This window comes from Rhinolophus sinicus, chromosome 3 (genome assembly GCF_057876585.1).
Source record: "Rhinolophus sinicus isolate RSI-liver-muscle chromosome 3, RSI-T2T, whole genome shotgun sequence".
NCBI classification, from domain to species: Eukaryota; Metazoa; Chordata; class Mammalia; order Chiroptera; family Rhinolophidae; genus Rhinolophus; species Rhinolophus sinicus.
Genome location: NC_142503.1, coordinates 158,109,916 through 158,129,426, shown reverse-complemented (window position 1 = coordinate 158,129,426; position 19,511 = coordinate 158,109,916). Strand labels below are relative to the sequence as shown.

Genomic DNA, 19,511 nt, shown 5'->3' with positions numbered 1-19,511 from the left:
TCTCTATCACACACTGGGGATCCCACGAGTCACTACAAGTGGCTTTACTGTGGCAGGAAGCCTGACCTATTGCCTGGAGTGGGGAGGAAATGAAGAAGGAGCCAGATGTCTTATGCTTTATTTCTTTTTTGTATAATAATTTCTTTACAAGAAATAATCAGATGTCCTGAGATTCCCCATCTTTCTCTAGAAGAACTCACTATGTGCCTCTTATCCTCCCGCCATTTGGGACACAAAGGCCGGAGAAGAAGAAATGCAGAAGCTGCTGCCACCTGCTCCCTCCCCACCCCCAGCATTTATTTGCCCTTCAGCTCACCCTGACCCACCTCAGCCTCCACCTCTCCCCATACCTGCTCCCCAAAGGATGCCCTTGAACTCCTGGTGTCAAACTGAAGGCCTCTTCTTACATCTCATTTTGCATCTCTGCAGGATTTGCCCTAGCACCTCCCTCCCCACCTCCCCACCGAGTGCTGTGGCCCCATCCTCCACCTGACCCTCAGCCTCTTCACTAACCCCTGTCCCTCCCCAACGGGGGCTCCATCAGCTGGGTCTCCCTCTCTGCTGAATTCATCCACTCCCCTGACTTCAGCCGAACTTTCATCAATGTTTCCAAAATGAGATCTATGAATGGTCAATGGGGTTGTAAGAGAAAAGTGTTCCAACAGTGGTTGCGTCGGTAGGAGAAAGGCTGATCAAACAGGCACCCTTTCTGCAGGACTTCTCAGAGATGTTACTATGCCAGTGCCCAGGGCGCCCCACGAGGGGGTACAACACAGACTTTCTAAACTCACTTAGTAACAAAATCCTGTCTCTCTGACCCCACTTAGGGAAAGGCTGTCACATGCGCTAATGGCTTCCCAATCTGTGCCTCTCTCCTGACTGTTTGCTGCTTCGCCACACAGTTAAACAAAGGCAACTCACCCGTCTTCTTCCAAACCCAACCCCATCTCATCTTCTGGGTGTCCTGCTTGAGTTGAGAGGCCTCACCAGCTAAAGCTGATCAGTAAATCCTGCGGATCCATTCAAATGCCCTCTCCTGGACCAGCTGCCATTTTTCTAAAGCATTCATCTCAGCATCTCTCAGTGCTCCCGCTGCCTAGGTTGTTGTTGGTGGTGGTGACAGTGGTGGTGGCGGTGGTGGTGGTGGTGGTGGTGGTGGTGGTGGTGGTGTGTGTGTGTGTGTGTTGGGGGGGGCTCCAATAATTTCCCCTAGAATTTAATTTCCCCTAGTGGACAGAGAAATCTTTATGAAGCGTGCACGCGCGCGCACACACACACACACCAGAACCCACCAACGACTTTATTCTGTAGGCGAGATGGAGCTAAATATATGAGTAAGCACGGTATTCAGGGCTCTTTTCTTAGTGACCCACCAGCCCTCTCAGCTTCATCTTCTTCACTGTGCCTCTCCACATGCCAATCAAGCACAATGCCAGCTGTCCTCACAGCTCACCTGGGCCTTTCATGCCATTCCTTCCATCTACAGTGTCCTTCCCTCCTTCTCTGCCTCACGGTATCCCACATGTCCGTCAGGGTCCAGCTCACACACGTCCCCACAACTCTGAGGTCTTCCCACCCCATCCGGCACCATCCTCCTTGGCATATACGGTTTCTCCCTCCTCTGTCCTTGCTCCCTTGGCGCCTGGCAGTGCATCACAGGTAGACACGGACACGTCCAGCCACTCCACCAAACTGTGAATCCTCCGCAGCTCTGGAACTCCAGCATTTGTACATCCTGGGAATTCAGCCAGTGTGGACTGAATGAATGATGCACAGGAGACACTGGCGAGCCTGGGTGCGTATCCCCACTGGAATGCCATCATCACCTCCTCTGACTCCTCAGGGTATTTCATCCACACCCACTTCTGGTTTTACAATTAGGTATAGTCCTGCCTTATTTATCCCAGCAAGGACATAAGCACCTTGACGGCAGGGTCTGTGAGTTCTCTTCAAATCCCTCCCCACCTGGACTGGCACACAGCAACCAGGCAGGAATGCCTCGTGAACAAATAAGGAAGAGACAGGCAAGTAGGCAGGGTTCCCATCCAGGGACCACATGGGACACAGGGTCCTCCACCTGACATGTTTCCCCAACTATACGCTAATAAATGCCCTTGAGCCCTGTTCTTCTGAGTGAGGGTGATGGGGCAGGGAGAGCTGGTCTAAATGACCCAGCAAGGTAGTGTCCTGCTGCAGACAGGAGTACATGCTCTGGATCCCAACGGCCTGAGTTCAAAGCCAGCTTCTCCATTTACTAGCTATGTGACCTGGGGACAAGCAGTCTGCCCCTTGGTTTCCTAACCTACAAAACGAACAATTACAAAACCACTACCTTATACAGTGATTATGAAGATTGGCATGAAGCACTCTGAATCACACTCGATAAATGGTAAGTTCTCAAGAAATGTTTGCCATCATTATCACCATAACCTTCTTCCCTTCCAGCTATGATGCCAGGAGCCTACGAGATTGTTTGAGTGGGATGAAGCCAACAGTTCTAAATAGGTGAAGGTGAGGGTGTGAGGGCTCATCAAGCAGAGAGGAAGTTGGGCCTGTGAGTACCCATGTCTCATCATGAATCCTAACCTGACTCGTCCACTGACTCGTCCCCCCATTTCAGATCTTTCCAGCAGAGTGGCACCCACTCTGCCTGCCAGGCTCCAGGGCTGTTCCTTCCTTTGGAAGAAATGACCTAAGAATTCTCAGCCCTCAGACAAGAGGCCTGAGGATCAGAGCAGCAGAGAGGGAGGACTGCATCAACAGGGCACATTGCTTTGAGTCCAAGTTCAAGAGACATCTTGCCTTCCTGGTCCACACTATCCAGAGGGGAATTCACAGCAAGGTGCCACCTGGGGCAACTGTCAGTCTGAACCACTGAGTCAGATGGCGGAGTTTCAAAGGTGAGTGTCTGCTCCAAAGCCTGTCTACTGCAAGCGCTGCTGTGCACACGGCAGGGTAAAATGGTGGGATAAAATGAAATCCAAGCCAGCTGACCACAAGAGCAGAAAGCCCAGAGTCAAGTTCACAATCACGGCCTCTAATTTCTCAAGTGTTAACATAGCTTCTAGCCTTCAGAGTTTGTTTTTAATAACTCAATCAGTCCTCTCACATCAGGAATTTGACCTTCCCTCTGCAAAAACCAACACTCACAGTGATATGATTTTTTACAAAGATGTTAAAACAGATCCTCCAAAGTCACATTTCACAATGCCCACTTGTCAGCCTGTATTAAAGGGTTTTCGAGCATCTCCCAATGTTCCAAAGGATGACTTTCTTCATCTGATGCTATCAGTCATGGACTGGAAACAACTGGGAACAAAAGCCAGGCCAATCCCCCCTGATTCGCCAAGCTTGGATATTAACTATTTCTTTTCCTGAGCCACACATTAAACCCCAGCAATAAAGGCCAAAACAAAATCAAACGCGCATTTTTCTAAAACTACCAGACAAGCACATAAAAAATTCCCCTCAATAAAAACGGAATGGGTATTTCATTTGTTTTGAGCCCTTCTGCAGGCCCCACACCAGCGCTGAAGTTTGCTCTGGAGGAGAAAAGCAAATCTCAGAAAAACTGACCCAGAAGTGCAACAACTGAGGGAAGGGTGTGGAAACGTTGGCCTAGCTGCTCCAAAACATCAGGAGATAATGCAAAATGATAAACGAGGCATCGAAATACAGAAATGTGTTTACAAAATAACCTAAAGAGGAGAAAAAATGAAAAAGTGGGTATGTACTCTGATCTCAATGGTAAAACACGCACGCATATGCCTGATCCGCAAACATCAGAAGGACTGCGATAAAACAAAAACAGTGTTTTGGGGTGAAGAGATGGTGGGCAATTTTGCTTTTTTTCAAATTCCTTACATGTTGCTGTTTTAAATAAAAACGACATCATTGTAAGATGAAATGACCAGATACAAATCCAAATAAGTATCTGAAACACGTCTACAGAAGTCAGGGGCTGGAGTCTGCACTGCTGCCCACGGCTTTGTCTCCAACCACAGACGGAGGCTTGGCTGACCAGAGACCCTTGTTTCCTGAGTGTGAGGTTTGGGGAATTTTCACTCACTCACATCTTACTGCCACCGAGGGGAAACACAAACCTGACATATGGTTGCCTTCCCTGCCACCACTGGTCTCAGGTTTCCCCTTCTGTGGGTGACCCTCGAGTCCCTGTAACCAGAAACCTGATGGGATGGTTGAGCTGGCCAATGGTGGGGGGTTGGGGGTGGAAACGCACCTTCAGGACCCCCTCCCCACACCAGCCAGGGCTGCAGCTAGAGGAGGTTACAGTCATATGGACAAGGAAACACTTACCCAAGTTACTGTGTGCTGGGGACATCGGATTCGGGGATAGGTTTGGCGAACCTGCGAGGTGAGACACAGGTGTTAGACTTCATAAAGGACTCTTGGCCAGAGAGCCCAATTACTGACTGCTTACACCGAGGTGTGGCAGCTCAACACAGCAGGAAGAAACCCTGGGCTGAGCCTCCACGGCCCAGGAGAAGGTCTAACGCCGTATCTTTGCCTGTATTCTCCCTCCCGGGACCCAGGGTCTTCATCTGTGGAAAGAATGGATGAGGGGATTGTCTCAAAGTCTCTGTCACAACTTGAGACCCGAGCTCAGGGCTGCTAAGTTCCCAACGAAGGAACCCTGACCCTACACCACACTGATCGTCCCTGCTCACTCTGCCGCCCAGGAGAATGAGAGGGGCAGGAGAGAGGGGAAGGCCCCTCCCCAGCTGCTCAAAGACCCAGGCAGCGAAGGCTAGCCCTCCCACACAGGTGGGGCCTGCAGCTGGGCAGACATCACCAGTCACTGCTCTCAGTGGCTCAGACACCTGGAAATACCAATCCAGACCTTGCCCTGTGTTTCTCCTGAAAACTACCTTAGAAATCCCACAGTGACCAGACTGACATTTTATTCAAGATATAATGCTACACGTGGGAAAAAGTCCAAACCTACCCAGTCCTTTCTACTCTATTATCTTCTCTCTACCCTTCACCCCCAGAAAAAGTCCAAAAAAAAAAAAAAAAAAGCCTACAGAGCATCAACCTTCTGGAAAACCAAGTGGCTGCCTTTCCAGAGCAGCACTGGGCACATGGGGCTATGGAGAATTATTTATTTATTCACAGCCCTGGGGGGTCAGCTCTACCCTGAAATCCACCAGTCCTTGAGGCTGGGCCTCATGCATATGCCTCCTTGAGCTGTTATTAGGGATCTGTTTCTGCTCCTGCCACGGGTTTCTTTTTCTCTCCCAGCAGCCAATCCCTCCGGGGATAGGGAAGAGTCCCAGAAGAAGCAGATCTTCCAAATCACCACAGGGTTGGACATGGCTCTGTACATCGGCTATGGGACTTTGGCCAAGTGGTTTAATCTCTTTGAGCCTTCACTTTTTCCCTCAGGTATACAATGGGGATAATACCACCTATTGTGTGACTTGTGGAAATGAAGTGAGACCGTGCATATAAAAATGCCTCCACCATGCTGGGTACATAGTCTAGGCACTCAATAAATGTTATTTTCCTACTTTATAATGGTTTATGAAGACCCAGGAAGGCTGTGGGACCTTCTCGCTGATCTGAACGGACATGCGTGTATATTAGGGGAGGGAGACACAGGGCTGGACAAGGTGATCCTTGGGCTCCAACTGGGACACCACCATATGTCAGCTGTCCACGAACAGCTGGACCATGAGCAACTGGACTGGTTTCCACACGGACAACTTTGAGTGAGGAACATGGACTAAATAGGAGCAGCCACCCACCCACCCACAGGCCAGCTGGCGTCCACAAAGCCCTGTGTCTACTTTGGATAAATCACTAATGTTCACAAGAGGGCCCTGCAAATACGCTTATGGGAACAGAGGAACAAGGGACAGGGGACGGAAAAAATGGGGCAGAAAGGAGAGGGAGGAGGACGAAGAACCGAGAGCTGAGGGGGCAAAAGGCCGCTGCTCGGACCATATACAGACCCCTCTCTTTTATAGCACTCATTCCGCAAACATGAAGAGCAGCAAAGCAGGAACAGAGAAGGAAGAGTGAGAAGAAATGCAGCATCTGGGGAGACGCTGCTTAGCTGGCCTGCTTCCCATGCCAGCATTTAATAGCTGTAGGCTAGCCGTGGCCACTTGGCATCAAACACAGGAAGGTCTTCAATGCATTCCAGCTGGGTTCACACTGTCAGCCGCTCATCCAGGGCGTGTGTTGGGGGAGGGGGTGCTAAACCCCAAAGTGCCGCCATGCCCAGGCTAGGTATCAAGCAACTCCACTTACAATGAACATCTGAATGTCTTTTGTCGTTCTCAGGAATTGCACACTCTCTTTTGGGCTGTGTGTAAGGCAGGGGGCTTTGGTGCATCTAGTGGCTCTGTGGGTACAAGGCATGCCTGCCAGCATTGGAACGGAACATCTGCTTGGCTCCCTCCTCCTCCTCACCCAACCGCACACAGCGCAGTGCACATTCCATGTGGCAGCTGGGGTTCAATTCAAGAAGCTGCTGGTTTGGAGCCAATTTGGTCCCATAATAAATGACGCGGGAACATCTGGAGGTGTGACTGGAGACAACTGGGCTGGGTCCCCCACAGTAGGAACCACAGATCACATTTGGTTACCACACAGAAGTAGAGGCTTCAGGGACCTCCACTGGCCACTGGCAAGACCCTGCCTCTACTCAGGCTCTCCGGAACTATTTCCGGTGATGGAGGATACCGCCCACCCAACTGCCAGCCACATCTCACTGAGGCACAGACTCTGCGTAAAGCCTGCAGTGGCTCCCCATCGGCTCCTCCCCCCAACTCCTGAAGTCTTGACTGACATGCCCTCGCCTGTCCCTGCTCTGGAGGAGCAGGGCTCTGGTCACACTGAGTGCTTACAATTTGCAGACTTCGCCGGACTCTCCTGCCCTTGCCCCCATGCCTCTGCCTGGCACACCCATTGCCTGCCCAATGGCTTGGCCAACACCTACATATCGCCAAGATTCAACTCAAGAAAAACCTACACTGCAAAGTACTGCTCTGCCCCCAACACCTCCTCCCCAGGCTGGGTTAGGTGGCCCTGCTCTGTGCGCCTGAGGCCACGTGGCATCTTCCATGGGGCATATATAAGACAGCACAGTAACTACTACTTGTCTTGTCAGTCTCACCCACAAGCTGTAAGCAGCTCAGGCTTCTCCTCTAGCCCCAGCGCCTGGCACAGTGCCTGGCACAGAGTGGTTGCTCTATAAATACTGGCTAGAGGGACGGAGGGAGGGGTGTGGAGGGACCGAGCGAGGGCAAGCACTGGGGACTATGAGCACCCCCCTTTGAGACTCTGACCTGCATCCATGCTGTGGTTCATCTGGTGGTCACTGGTCTCTCCATCTTCACTCAGGTAGCCAGGGGGAGGGGTTTCTGGGAACCAGAAGGAAGGTGGTTCATTAAATGGTTTCCATGGCTCGGCTCTCGAGGGACCTTTTGCAAACTTATCACATATTCACACCACCATACAGAGCAAGGGCACAGCTCCTGGATCCTGCTGTCCTCATGTCCTCCACCTCCAGGCTGATCATTACTGCCTTGGTTCACACCATCTGGCTCCCGAGTCTGAGATGCCTATTCCTACAGCCTCTGCCAGGCTAATTTCTCCCCATCTTTCAAGGTCAGGTTGAAGCTCACCCCTCCAGGGAAGCTGTGGACTTGCCTCAGCCTTGCCCATCTCTGTCCTCTGAAGGGCGCCCGCCTCAAACCCTCTGTGGCTCTGCCATCTACTCCTGTGCAGGTGCCTTTTTGTTTGCTGTCTCCTTAGGGGTTGTCTTAGCTTCCCAAGTGAGTTGCACGTGCAATGACAGCAGAGACTAATCTATTTCTTTGAATGACCCCCCCCCCCCCCCCCGCCCTGACTGACTTAGCTCTCTAAGGTTTGCTGAATGAACAGAGGGGGTGACCTGCCCTTTGGAGACCAGTGCTACCTGTGCAGAATCTGAAAAGACTGGCTGTGCAAAGTGGGTCTCTCCTGAATGCTGTGACCCACGCACACAGGCCTGTGGTCAACCTCAGCATAGTAAATTCACTTGGGGTGAAGGCTCATCCAAATCAGACTGCTCTGAAAGGCACGCAGTGAAGTTACTGGGCAGCCGCAGTCACTGCATGGTGACCAGCCCAAATGCTGCCAAGCGTTTCTCTGGACTCGGGGAGTGTGCTGGTTCACACATTATTTGCCTGTAAATGAGGGGCTTCTAAAAACATCTGCACTCTTTGACAGTGGAGTCCATTTCTCCCTGTGGAGCAAAAACTAAAATTGTGCCTCAACCCCCACCCAGGCTGTAACCGCTCAGCAGGCTGACTTACAGGCCAGCTTTCTGCTCACTGCTGCCTGGCCCACGGTGCACCCACTGCCTCTGAAGCCCCCAGACCATCGGGGATTCTGCCTGAACTCCCGCCCAGGCCTCAAGGGCGGTGAGAGGAACACAGCGTTGCTATTTCCGCTTCCAAAATAAATGACTGCAACGAGGCCGGGCGGAAGGGTCACGCCGCTGCTCCTCCGTGCCAAGAAAAGCATCATTAGTGAGCAGAGAGCCAAGGCCACGGGTCCTCTCCCAACAGGGATGCGGTTCTGAGTCAGGGGCCAGGCTGTGTGCAGAGAGGGGGTGACAGGGAGGGCCAAGGGGGCCTTGACCGGAGCAGCAGGACCCATATCCCCAGGCTGGTCTGCACTGCATGTACCTACCTGGAATATTGCTCTGCGGCTCGATGCCCGCGGGGAAGTTAGTGTTTTCAGGAATGGAATGGCTGTAGTCGTCCAGCGGGGGGAACTCGGCCGGGATCTCTGTGTGGCGTGGAACCAACACAGGAGGTAGAACTGTCCAGTGGAGACAGAGCAGAGGTAGATCGGCATTGATGCCAGCCTGGCACCCAAGCCCCTGTACCCCCCAATACACTGCAGACCCTCCCTCAGGAAAAGGAAAGGGGAGCAGGAGGGGGAGGCGGTGACGTGTGCAGACCCCACAGAGAGGCAGGGGAGCATACCTGGGGTCTCTACCCTCTGATAGTGGTAGGGATTCACGCAGACCTCATCCTTCTTCATGTTGAAGGCGAACTCACACAGCTCCATGGCCCGCAGCTCGTGGTGGCTATGCAGGTCGGGCCATCGCCACAGACGGCAGTAGATGACATGGGGGAGCCCCTTCCGATGGGACACCTGCAGTCGGCCATCCAAGGACCTGCCAGATGGGGAGGGGCAAAAAGGAGACTGATGTGGACTTGGCTTGCCTTCTCCAAAGTTCCGCCTGCTGCAGCGCCCAGCGAGTTTGCTGGGCAGAGACTCAGAAAGATCTCCCTGCCCCTCCTTTCTTTCAGATGCCGAGGGCCCGGAGATCAGAGAACCAGTGCTGGAAGGGATCCCAGGAGAAGAACACAGAGGCCCACCCAGGAAGGGTAAGGCCTCCCAGGGCTGGCAGAGTGGGCCATGAGCGGGGGCCCTGCGGTGAGTTCTCCATCTCCCCAAGCCCCGCCCCCACTCTCCTCCATATGAAGGGAATGGCACTTGAATGGTGCCCTGAAAAGGTCCACGAGCCAGTGGAGGTGGGCAGGGGGGACAGGGCTGAGCAAGAAAATGAGTTATTTAGGTAAGAACATGAGGACCACAGTGATATGGGGTGTAGGTGATACAAAGCACACAGACCAACTCTAATCTCTTTCAACATTCACCCAGGTCCTCCCTCACACATTAGAAAACAAGGGGGAAAAAACACACCTCTCTTTTTTAGATGAGGCAGGGAAGGAGAAAAGGACATTCAAGGGACTTTTAAATGGTAAGAGCCTATACAGCAGACTTCTCAGGAGCCCCTTTCAGTGTGAGGGTCGTCTGCATGTTGACGCAGGTGTCACCATCCATCGCTCCCTTCTAGTTCAGATCTAAGGCCTGCGGGGCTGTGCATGGGCTGAGCAGGAACGGAGCGTGCGACTCCACACCACACTTAGTTCCACAAGTGTCCCAGCCTGGCTGTGCCAAACACACAGAAAATGTCGGTGCCCTGTCCCTGTACCAACTCTGTCTTCTCTGAAGACCTGGCTGCTGAGCAGCGGTGACCCCCACCTCCACCCCGGTCCCTCTCAGGCTAAAGCAAAGTGTGGTCCCCTGGACCAGCTGCCTGGATCCACAGAAGTTTGTTTAAAAGGTAGAGCCTACTCCAACTTACTAAATCAGAATCTTCCTCTTTATAAACTCTCCGGGTGATCTGCAGGACAAGCAAGTTGGCACAGTGCCACCTGACAGACGTCACCAGTGGCAGAAACACTGGTGGCCAAGAGTAAAGGAGGGAGGCAGGGGGCTTCTGAGTGAGGTGGAATTTCAGATGGAATCTAGTATCAGAGAGGCAAGGAGATTCTACTCACACATAAAAGATTAACAAATATTTCATAAGTTCCTACTATGAGTGGCACTAGGGATAAAGTGGTGGGCATGACTTTTTTTTAACAACTGGGCGGGTCTGGTGGAGAGGCATTTGCAAGCTCTCCTTCCCTGCCCCCATATGACTGAGGGCACCCATGTGCCTGAACAAACAGGATTTAGGGGCACTCTGAGGGAGGCCAGCCAGATGCAATCAGAGGCACCGTCCAAGGAGAGAGAAACAGAGGAATCCAATCAAACTCTGCAGGCCACTAGCCTGGGGATAGGGAAGGAGAGACAAAGGTCAGAGCTGGGCTTTGTCACAGGGACTGACGGGAGCTGCTGACTAAGGGCATCTCAAAGGATGTAATTACCTCCTTCCCATAGGGCCTCAGACCAAGGAACCCCTAACAGCCAAAAAAACAGTAATTACCAGGCAGAAAGCAGAGGACAGTCTCAGACTCGCTCCTGAGGTATAGAAGGAAGACTGCCAGATACGGAGTCAGGAAACCTGGGGTCTACATGGAGTCCTACTCTTCTAGCTGTGAGGCACTGGGCAAGTCATGAAGTGTCTGGGACCCTCAGTTACTTCACCTGTGAAATGGAAACATCCTCCCATCCCCTTGAAAAACTGCATCTGTGTACACCGTTCAAAGTGCTTTGTGAAACACCAACCAATGAGTGGTATTATTCCACATGACAACAGCCACTCTCCAAACCCAGCCCTGGATAAATGGGGTGAGTGTGGGGCTGAGGAGGAGAGAAAGGAGAGCGGGAAGTGGTGAGTGAGGACAGAGGACAGACCATCGTTCAGCTGTTCCCATTCTCTTGCAAAGCCACTGAGTGCCCACACAAGTGGACATATTTGCGCTTCAGTGTCTGACAAAAGCCCCAACAAAGGGCCAGCTGGACATGTGTAGCTGCCTCTGCAGAGGGAGGCCGAGGAGAAAGGCACAGGCTGGCAGCAAGGGAGGAGTGGGGCTGCGGCCGGAGCCCCCACCCTCACCTGGTTGATGGAAGGGGGTGCTCTCTTGCTTTAACAATGATAACATACCGCAGGAGGTGGGGAGATGGTGCACAGCACAGGAGAAGGATCTCAGCTTCCACGCAGCAGAAAGCTTACGAGAATGAGCGGAAGTTCCTATCAGCCCTGTACCCAGGCCTCAGTCTTTAGGAAGGGACAGTGGAGGGGACAGGATGCTGTGTGTGTCCAGGAGACTCTGGGCATTCCATATGAGGAAGGACACTCACGGCCCTCACATTCTGCACCCCTCGGACCCAGGACACCAGCCAGGCCCCTCACTCAACCGAGATCCATAGTGGAGCCGGGCCTCACACCTGCTCAGGGACTCACAAGGGAAAAGAAGGCATGGAGTGGGCAGGAATGGGGTGGCCGGTGGGACACGACGCTCAGGCACAGTGCAGCTCAGGCGTGAGGCGGGGCTGTGAGGTGGTCATCATGGTTTTTATAGCCGAGGGATGGGAAGGAGAGTCAGGTGGGGGGTGAAGGAGGACGGAAGGTTCGTCATGTCTGTAGGTAGAGAACTTCAGTTTCCTGATTCCTTATCCAAGCCTTTCTACATTACTGGACTGTTTCCCCTCAGGGCCTGAAGAGGTTGGCTGTCTACTGGAACAATTGTGGCACAGAAAGCTCCAGGCAAAGAAGAAGGAAGGCGGAGAACGGAGGAGGAGGAAGATACGAGGGGGAGGGTAGAAGAGGATGGTGGAAGGGAGGGAGAGGGGAGGAAAAGAGGGGCAGGGGATAGACGGTGGGGGCAGGAGAAAGGAGGGGGTGGGGGGACAGGGGTAAAATGCGCCCTTTGGTCAAATAAAACAAACGGAACAGATGCATTTATCTCTGTCCTGCGCAACACAATGACTAGGGGAACACAGCAGACAAAAGTAGAAAGCAGATGGCAGAATAGGAACAGACCTAGCAGAGGGGAGTGAGCTGAAACCAAGCGCCTATCAGAGGAAGCCAACAAAAGTGACTCCATTTGTGCCTCAGAACCCGGGGAAAGATTCAGGAATTGGAGGTTCAAGATGCAGCTGAAAACGGGGGGTGGGGGGATGGGGGGTGTTGAAAGTCTATAGAAGAAGCAGTCAGATCGCAGCCCCCCTCCCTCAGCCTCCACAAACAGGGCCTTCCCAATCCTGTGAGAGACAGGTTTGCTCTCTGTAGAAAATAAACTGGACAGCGGGCTCTGGACCAGGCTACCAGGTCACAGCTGGGGGTGTAGGTGAAATGAGTGCGGGAACAAGGATTTCATGAAGGCCCCCTTGCTCACTTGGTACCCAGGACAGTGACTGATGATCTGTGCCTCCATCCCTTCCTATGGATAAATCAAACAGCCAGTCCACAAAAAAACCCCTGCAATCCTGACATTTGAGGATTCCCCTCAACAAAATGGCCCTGTCCCTGCCAGTTCACCCAACACTACAGGACGGCACACCAGCCAATAATCCTCTTCCATCTCCATACATGGAGCATTTAATCAGCTTTTTATTGTCTTACTCAAATATGAATGCACAGCCAGAATCCCCAGCCATGTAAAGAAAGCCTCTAACAGGAGGCACAGAGAAAGAAACAAGAAGGAGGTAAAAAGGGAAGTCTGAGACAATGCAGGGAGAAGAAAACTTCCAAGCTAAACAAAACAAAACAAACACTACTCTCAGGGAGATAAGATATTGCAATCCGAAAATAGGAACATTTACAGACTATCAGAAAAAAACCTATTGGAAACAAAAAATAAGAATATAAATTAAAAATTCAAGAGAGAATCAAGTCAAGGACTTCTCAAGTTCCTAAACTATTATGTACATGAACTATTTTGATAACATAATTCAATTTTTTAAAAGCAAGAGAGCTACAGTAATCAAGTCAGTGTGGTAACAGCAAAAAGGCTGATAAACAGACGATGGAACCTAATAGAGTCCAGAAATAGTCAAATAGATGTGGACAACTGATATTTGACAAAGGCCCAAAAACAAGTTAGTAAAGAAAGGATAGACTTTTCAACACATGGTGCTAGAACAGTTGGATATCCATATGCAAGGAAAATGAACTTCAATCTACACCTGATATCTGGTATAAAAATTAGATGACGTGGGTCATAATACAAAGCCTAAAACAATACAACTTCTAGAAGAAAACATAGAAGAAACTCTTTGTGACGTTGGGATAGGCAGACATTGCCTAGCTGCACACCAGAAGAATATTCTGTTTTTAAAAAGTTGATAAATGGGACTTTATCAAAATTCAAGCCTTTGGTCTTTGAAAGTCACTGCTAAGAGAATAAAGAGACAAGACAGAAAATTGGGAGGAAATATTTGCAAAGCATATATCCAGTGAAGGACCTATGTCCAGAATATGCAAAGAACTCTGAAAACTCCATATTAAGAAAACAAACAACCCAACTATTAAAAAATATATATTTGAGCAGATACTACACACAGATATAAAGATGGCAAACCCACACATGAATAGATGTTGGACATCATTTGTCATTAGAACAGTGCAAATTAAAACTACAGTGAGATACCACCATGTAATTATTAGAATGGCTAAAATAAAGACCGTGCCACACGTGGGCAAGAATGTGGAGCAGCTAGAACTTCAAACATTACTGGTAGGAATGTACAATGGTACAGCTACTTTGGGAAACAGTTTGGAAGTTTCTTCAAAAGCTGAAAACAAACCTATCATAACATCTACCCATTTCATTCCGAAGTGCTTACCCCAAAGAAATCAAAGCATCCGTCCATACGCAAGTATCCATAGCAGTTTCATTTATAACAGCGCCCAACTGGAAATTACTCAGTGTTTATCAACAGGTGAACGGATAAACAAACCATGACCGACCCATACAAAGGAATACTACTCAGCAATAACAAAGAATGAACTATTGATACATGCAACACGATGGATGAACCTAAAAATAATCACGCTGAGTGAAAGAAGCCAGACGTGATTCCGTTTAGGTAAAATTATAGAGTAATTTAAAGTTGTAGCAAAAATATAATCTAGAGTGACAGAAAGTGGATCAGTGGTTACCTGGTCATGGGGAGCTTATCAAGGGATACTACCTTCATTACTACCCGTATAACAGTGCCCGACCAAGTGAGCTACAGAGTAGGTACCCACAGACACCTCCCCTCCCGTTTCGGCTATCTGGATGCACAGCCACCTGGGCTGCAGTGACACCTCCGTCAGCCTGGTGCTTTGGATTTTCCCAAGGCTGCTGTGCTCCCTATCTCAGGTGAGCCCCACCGCAATGCTGTGCAGGTAACAAGACACGTCTTGTAGTGGTCCTGCCTCACTGTGCGCCTGGTACATCCGAGAGGCAAACCTCCCGTCCCAGAAGCACACAGCAGTCTGCACCAGGGCTGCGGGTAGAAGCAAGCTCTCCTGGCTGCCACGCCGGGCCCGAGAGCAGGGAGACAGGCAAGTTCTGCAGCTCGTGAGCATGTGACCACTGGTCTGGCTTGGCAGTATTTTCCAGAAGTCATCTGGTCCGTGTCCCTGCTTCTGGGCCATATAATTCCCTAATTCATGACAGGGATGGCATCTCCTTCACTTTATATGCTTCAGTAATGACTCCTGTTGGTTCAGTCTGGGCTGCCAGGAGCCAGCCCTGGTAGTCCTTCCTTCTCCCTCTGTCCCACTCAAAATACACACCAATGCTTCCCAAAGTAATAATAGTGAATTGGGAGTTTCAGCTGCTGAATTTAATTTAGCTGATGTGTCCGGTACACACCCTCCCAAGCCTCACAGGGCACCGGGCCCATTTTAAGTCAACCCAATAAATAGGTCTTAATTTCTGAGCTGATGTTACCATAAACAAACTCGGCTGCAGAGAAGGCCCTATTTATGACCGACTCTCCTGGCCCAGCCTTCCTGGTAGCCCAAGACCAGCTCTTGGGGCTAAGAGTATAGTCCCAGGAACCCACCTTCACACCTCCTCCCCATTTATGGCTGAGATCACTTCCCACACCCAGTGACTTCCTGATGAGAGACCCCTAAAAGTCTTTCTCCAGCAATTCCCTCCAGCTCCTTTAACAAAGATTTCAATCCTTAAATATATTCTTTACCAGCTAAACCATTTCCTGTGGCAGGAAATTAGGTTTCCTCCCATTGCCTCCAAGTGCGACCCATAAAGTGTCCCAAAATGGTGGCGGGAGCCACAGCCAGGGATGTGCACATGCCAGAATCCAAAGCCAACAGTGAGGGGAAGCCTGCCCAAGTGCTCCCAAGGGGAGAGAACGGGGCTGTGGCCCACCTCCTGCCACATGCCACTTGCATCCTCTGTTACCAGTGACCAGCTACCCACAGCTATCTGAGGGCTGATGGGAATACCAGTGGACTTGGACACGGGGGTTGGAGAGAAGACTGGAAGCAGAGAACATAAGCTCTAGAAATAGGCCAAGATCTATTCAGCATGAACCGTGTGCCAAACACACTACGACTGTGTGAGAATACAAAAATGGCAAAGCCCAATACACCCTGCCTTCGCCCAGCGCAGAGAACTTTAGGGGCTTGCCCAAGGTCAGATACCTCGTGAAACACAGGGTCAGAATTCAAACCCAGACCAGTGCTGAGAAATGAAGGGCAAGGCGTGGGGTGAACGGCTTTTTCTGCTATCCCATGCTGCACCCCCATCAGGGAAACTGACCTCTTAATCATCAAATGGTTACTGAACGCCCACTACTTCCCAGGCACTATGCCCATTACCTTAGTCAAAGAAGTGAACAAAAAAGTACATTTATTAACACTATCCTATTTCAGTTGAAATGGATTTTACTTAACACACATCCAATAATAAACTTTCTAGCTTCTTTAAGAGACAAGCTTTCTCTTTCGATTTGCTTATGTTGAGGAGTAGAAATAACAACAACAGTAGCAGAAGTTACTGCCACGATGTACCACACACTGTGCTGAGCACTTGATGATTGAGGTAGATTGAATTAGTCGCCCTCTGTGTCCATGCCCTTTGCTGGACAACTTTGCTGCTCCTCCTACCACGGGTGGAGTGTACACCCTTGCCCCTTGACTTTGGGTGAGGATATTGACTTGCTTTGGCCCGTGGAATGTGAGCAGCAGGGGTAAATTGCCATCGAGTGTTTCTGCTTGCCGTCTTGCACCTCTGTCCTCGCCAAGGGAAGAGCTTCCCTAAGCAGGCGCTGCCCCTCAGCCTGGGCCCAGGAACCAACACAGGTGGAACAGTCTAAACCAAGCCCTCAGCAAGGTGCCAAGCCCAGGTGAACCACAGAAGCAAGAGTCAACACAAACAATGGTTGTTTCAAGCTGCTGAGCTTTTGAAGTGGTTTGTTACTTATCACTAGCTGACTGATACACTGGCTCTACTACCAGTCTTCCCAATAAACTTGCTAGTACCCTTATCTTTGTATACTGATGGGGAAACAGAGTGTCTGAGAGGTTATCCAACTTTGCAGAGGCCCAGAGTTAATCTAAAGTGAAGACAGGCTATGTGACTCGCTCTCCCCTAACTATAAATGGGGTATAACACTATTTCCTGACCTTGAATATAATACCTCGACAAGACAACCATTTCAGAAAAACTTAGTTTTTGTTTATGGAGAACAAACTATCTACTGGCTTTCAGGGTCAATCTGCATAAAATGTGAATTTACCCCAAATGCTCAACTAATATTAATTTTTTGAAGAGGTCCAAGTAGCACATTGATAACGCAATGTGTTATCAATATCAAACCAAACATCTGCCAACCATTTCTACTCCATTTATTCTTTATCTTTACATTTCCCCCTAATATCTGCTATGTTTTAGTGTAAGAAAAAAAGGGGTTATTTCTCATCTTGGGGGTTCTAATATACTACAAACCCACACTCATACATATTCTTCCCGGAACGTACATGCTGCAGCTGATAGGTCCATCTGCTATGGATGTTAATACCTTCCCTTCCCACACTAGTGGAATGAGTCCTCACCTTTCTCCCTTTGACAAGAATCAAGCTAGTTCACTATCCCATGTTCGTTCACCTGCAATAAAATCTTTATACTCCATTCTTCTTGAGATGTACATTATATGTGGGTTTTATTTTTATTTATTTTTATTTAAAATAAAAACAAGGCTTGAGTAACTTCAAGACTTATATGCTCACTCACCAAACCTTCTAAGAAAGCAGAAAAAATTCTGCTTGAGACTTTAAAAGGCCCCTTGCATTAGTTCCACTAGCCTTTGAGGAATAGTGCTCTGCCCTCAGAGATCTCTCTCTCTCTCTCTCTCTCTCTCTCTCTCTCTCTCTCTCTCTCCCCCCCCCAACCCCCCCCACCCTTAACATGCAAGTATCAGAATGTGCCTTTATCTCTTCCATGTCAAGGACAACCCAGGACAACTATTTGACAGCATAGCAAATATGAAAGCTCTGAAACTCTCCTGCTGAGTCATTTGATTTGGGGGTTCACTGGGATCCTTCTTTAGATAAACATAGCCAAAACTAAGCATCCTTTGTTCTTGGCAGAAGTTCTGCTGGGGGTCATGTGCCTAGTCCCCCGGCTGCAGGTGATAAACCACAGAGGCCTAACCCTCAGGGAACAAAGCGTCCCGGTCAGCTGAAGTTCTGGCTATCTAAATGTCCACCGCAAAACCCACTTTGGAGAAGATCAGACAGCTGGTACTTGTGGACCCTTGAAAGCATCTTGTCCAGTCCCTTCCTTTTGTGGTTGAGGAAACCAAGACCAATGTACCTCAAGGTCACCCAGGAAATGAATGCAGAGCTTTGAGAAGGCGGCCTCCCAACTGCTATTCCATTAGCCAGGCCTCCCCGCTGATGAGTCTGTAAGATGTATTTGAGTCTGCTTGCCCGCCCTGGTAAGTTGAATACAACGAAACATATTTTCTTTCGTGTGTTGAATTTTAAGTTGCCGGAAGGTCTCACTCTTCAGGATGACAAAAGTTTTTTTTCAAAAATGGGACTGAGCAATTGGTGACTCTGAGTGAATGACGTATACTGTAATCCTTGTCCTATTGTTGCAACTTTCTGAGGATCAAAATTATATTAAATAAACAGTTACAAACACAAAAAAAATCGAGCTGTACACTAAATATACTATTCTCAGACACTTTCAAAGTTTTCTTTGATTGTTGGGGTTTAAATAAAAAGCAACCTTTCCAATAGCAGCCTGTTCTTGTCATTTGGTGTCACCAAGAAGGAACCTGGTTAGGTGAGGTTTGTGGTGGGGGCAGCTGCTAGATAATTGAGGTTTCATTGTAAGCTCTGCCACAGTGACCTAAGGCTCTAGCCCAGTTTCCTAAGTGTTCTCAGCAAGTTCTGTAACTATGCTAAGCACATTTTTTAACGTTCCAGTTGAGATTGAGCTGTGAGGAGCTGAAACCAGCAATTCATAATCCTTGATACCATTACGGAATAATTTCTACCAAGAACAACTCAATTCCCATCTGAATTCCCAGATGGATAATATCCAGTGCTTCAGGTTGCCTAACGGGGGGAACACCCAATGAGATGCCGGGCTGAAGCCCCCTGTGCTGTGCTCCAGAGCAGCAGCTAGCCTCTTCTTCACTCCCTCCCACTGTATTTATGGCTCCCCTCCCACTGCTAGTTTTCCAGAACAGCTGGCTCAAGTCCAGGACAAGTAGGAGCTGATGGGGCCTGAGTGTGAGCCCCAGAGATCGCTGGAGCATCCTTGGGTGGGGGTGGCTGAACCCCACAGGAAACACATGAAGATCATCTGGACCCCGGGGCTCCCTTCCTCCCCAGGGGCCAGGGGAGGGCATAGAGAGTGTCCTTTCTGAAGGAGGAGGAGGCTGATTTATGGAGAAAGTTCAGCTTCATTATACCCATCTGTAAAGCACACATACGCTGAGAACTTTCCAGCATCAGGCAATGAGTAAGGCGAGCCCCACTGTTTCTCAACTGCAGCTCTCCCAACATTTGGGGCCGGATAATTCTCTTGGGGGGGCAGGGGTTGTCCTGTGCATTGTAGGATGGTTAGCAGCGTTCTGGACTATACCTGTAAGTAGCACCCCTACCCCCAGTTTTCATAACCAAAAATGTCTCCAGATATGGCCCAGGGGGCACGTTCATTTCCTGGGCCCCATGAGAATCATGGGTGAAGGAACCATTCTGGGGGTGGAAGCAGGTC

The 19,511-nt window shown here is 49.8% G+C and overlaps 1 protein-coding gene across 2 annotated transcripts in view; it reads right to left on the bottom strand.

Annotated features, from left to right (window-relative positions):
- Positions 1 to 19,511, bottom strand: part of SMAD3 (SMAD family member 3) — a 115,993-nt gene that overhangs the window by 17,440 nt on the left and 79,042 nt on the right. For both annotated transcript variants that reach the window (XR_002136829.3, XM_019725614.3), the window contains exons 2-5: positions 9,006 to 9,199; positions 8,707 to 8,838; positions 7,317 to 7,391; positions 4,318 to 4,368 (exon numbers count right to left, since the gene is read on the bottom strand). Coding sequence is in view for 1 of the 2 variants with exons in the window: in XM_019725614.3 (XP_019581173.1) it covers positions 4,318 to 4,368; positions 7,317 to 7,391; positions 8,707 to 8,838; positions 9,006 to 9,199 (452 nt within the window). In the remaining variant the exon portion in view is untranslated. The remainder of the gene's footprint in view (positions 1 to 4,317; positions 4,369 to 7,316; positions 7,392 to 8,706; positions 8,839 to 9,005; positions 9,200 to 19,511) is intronic.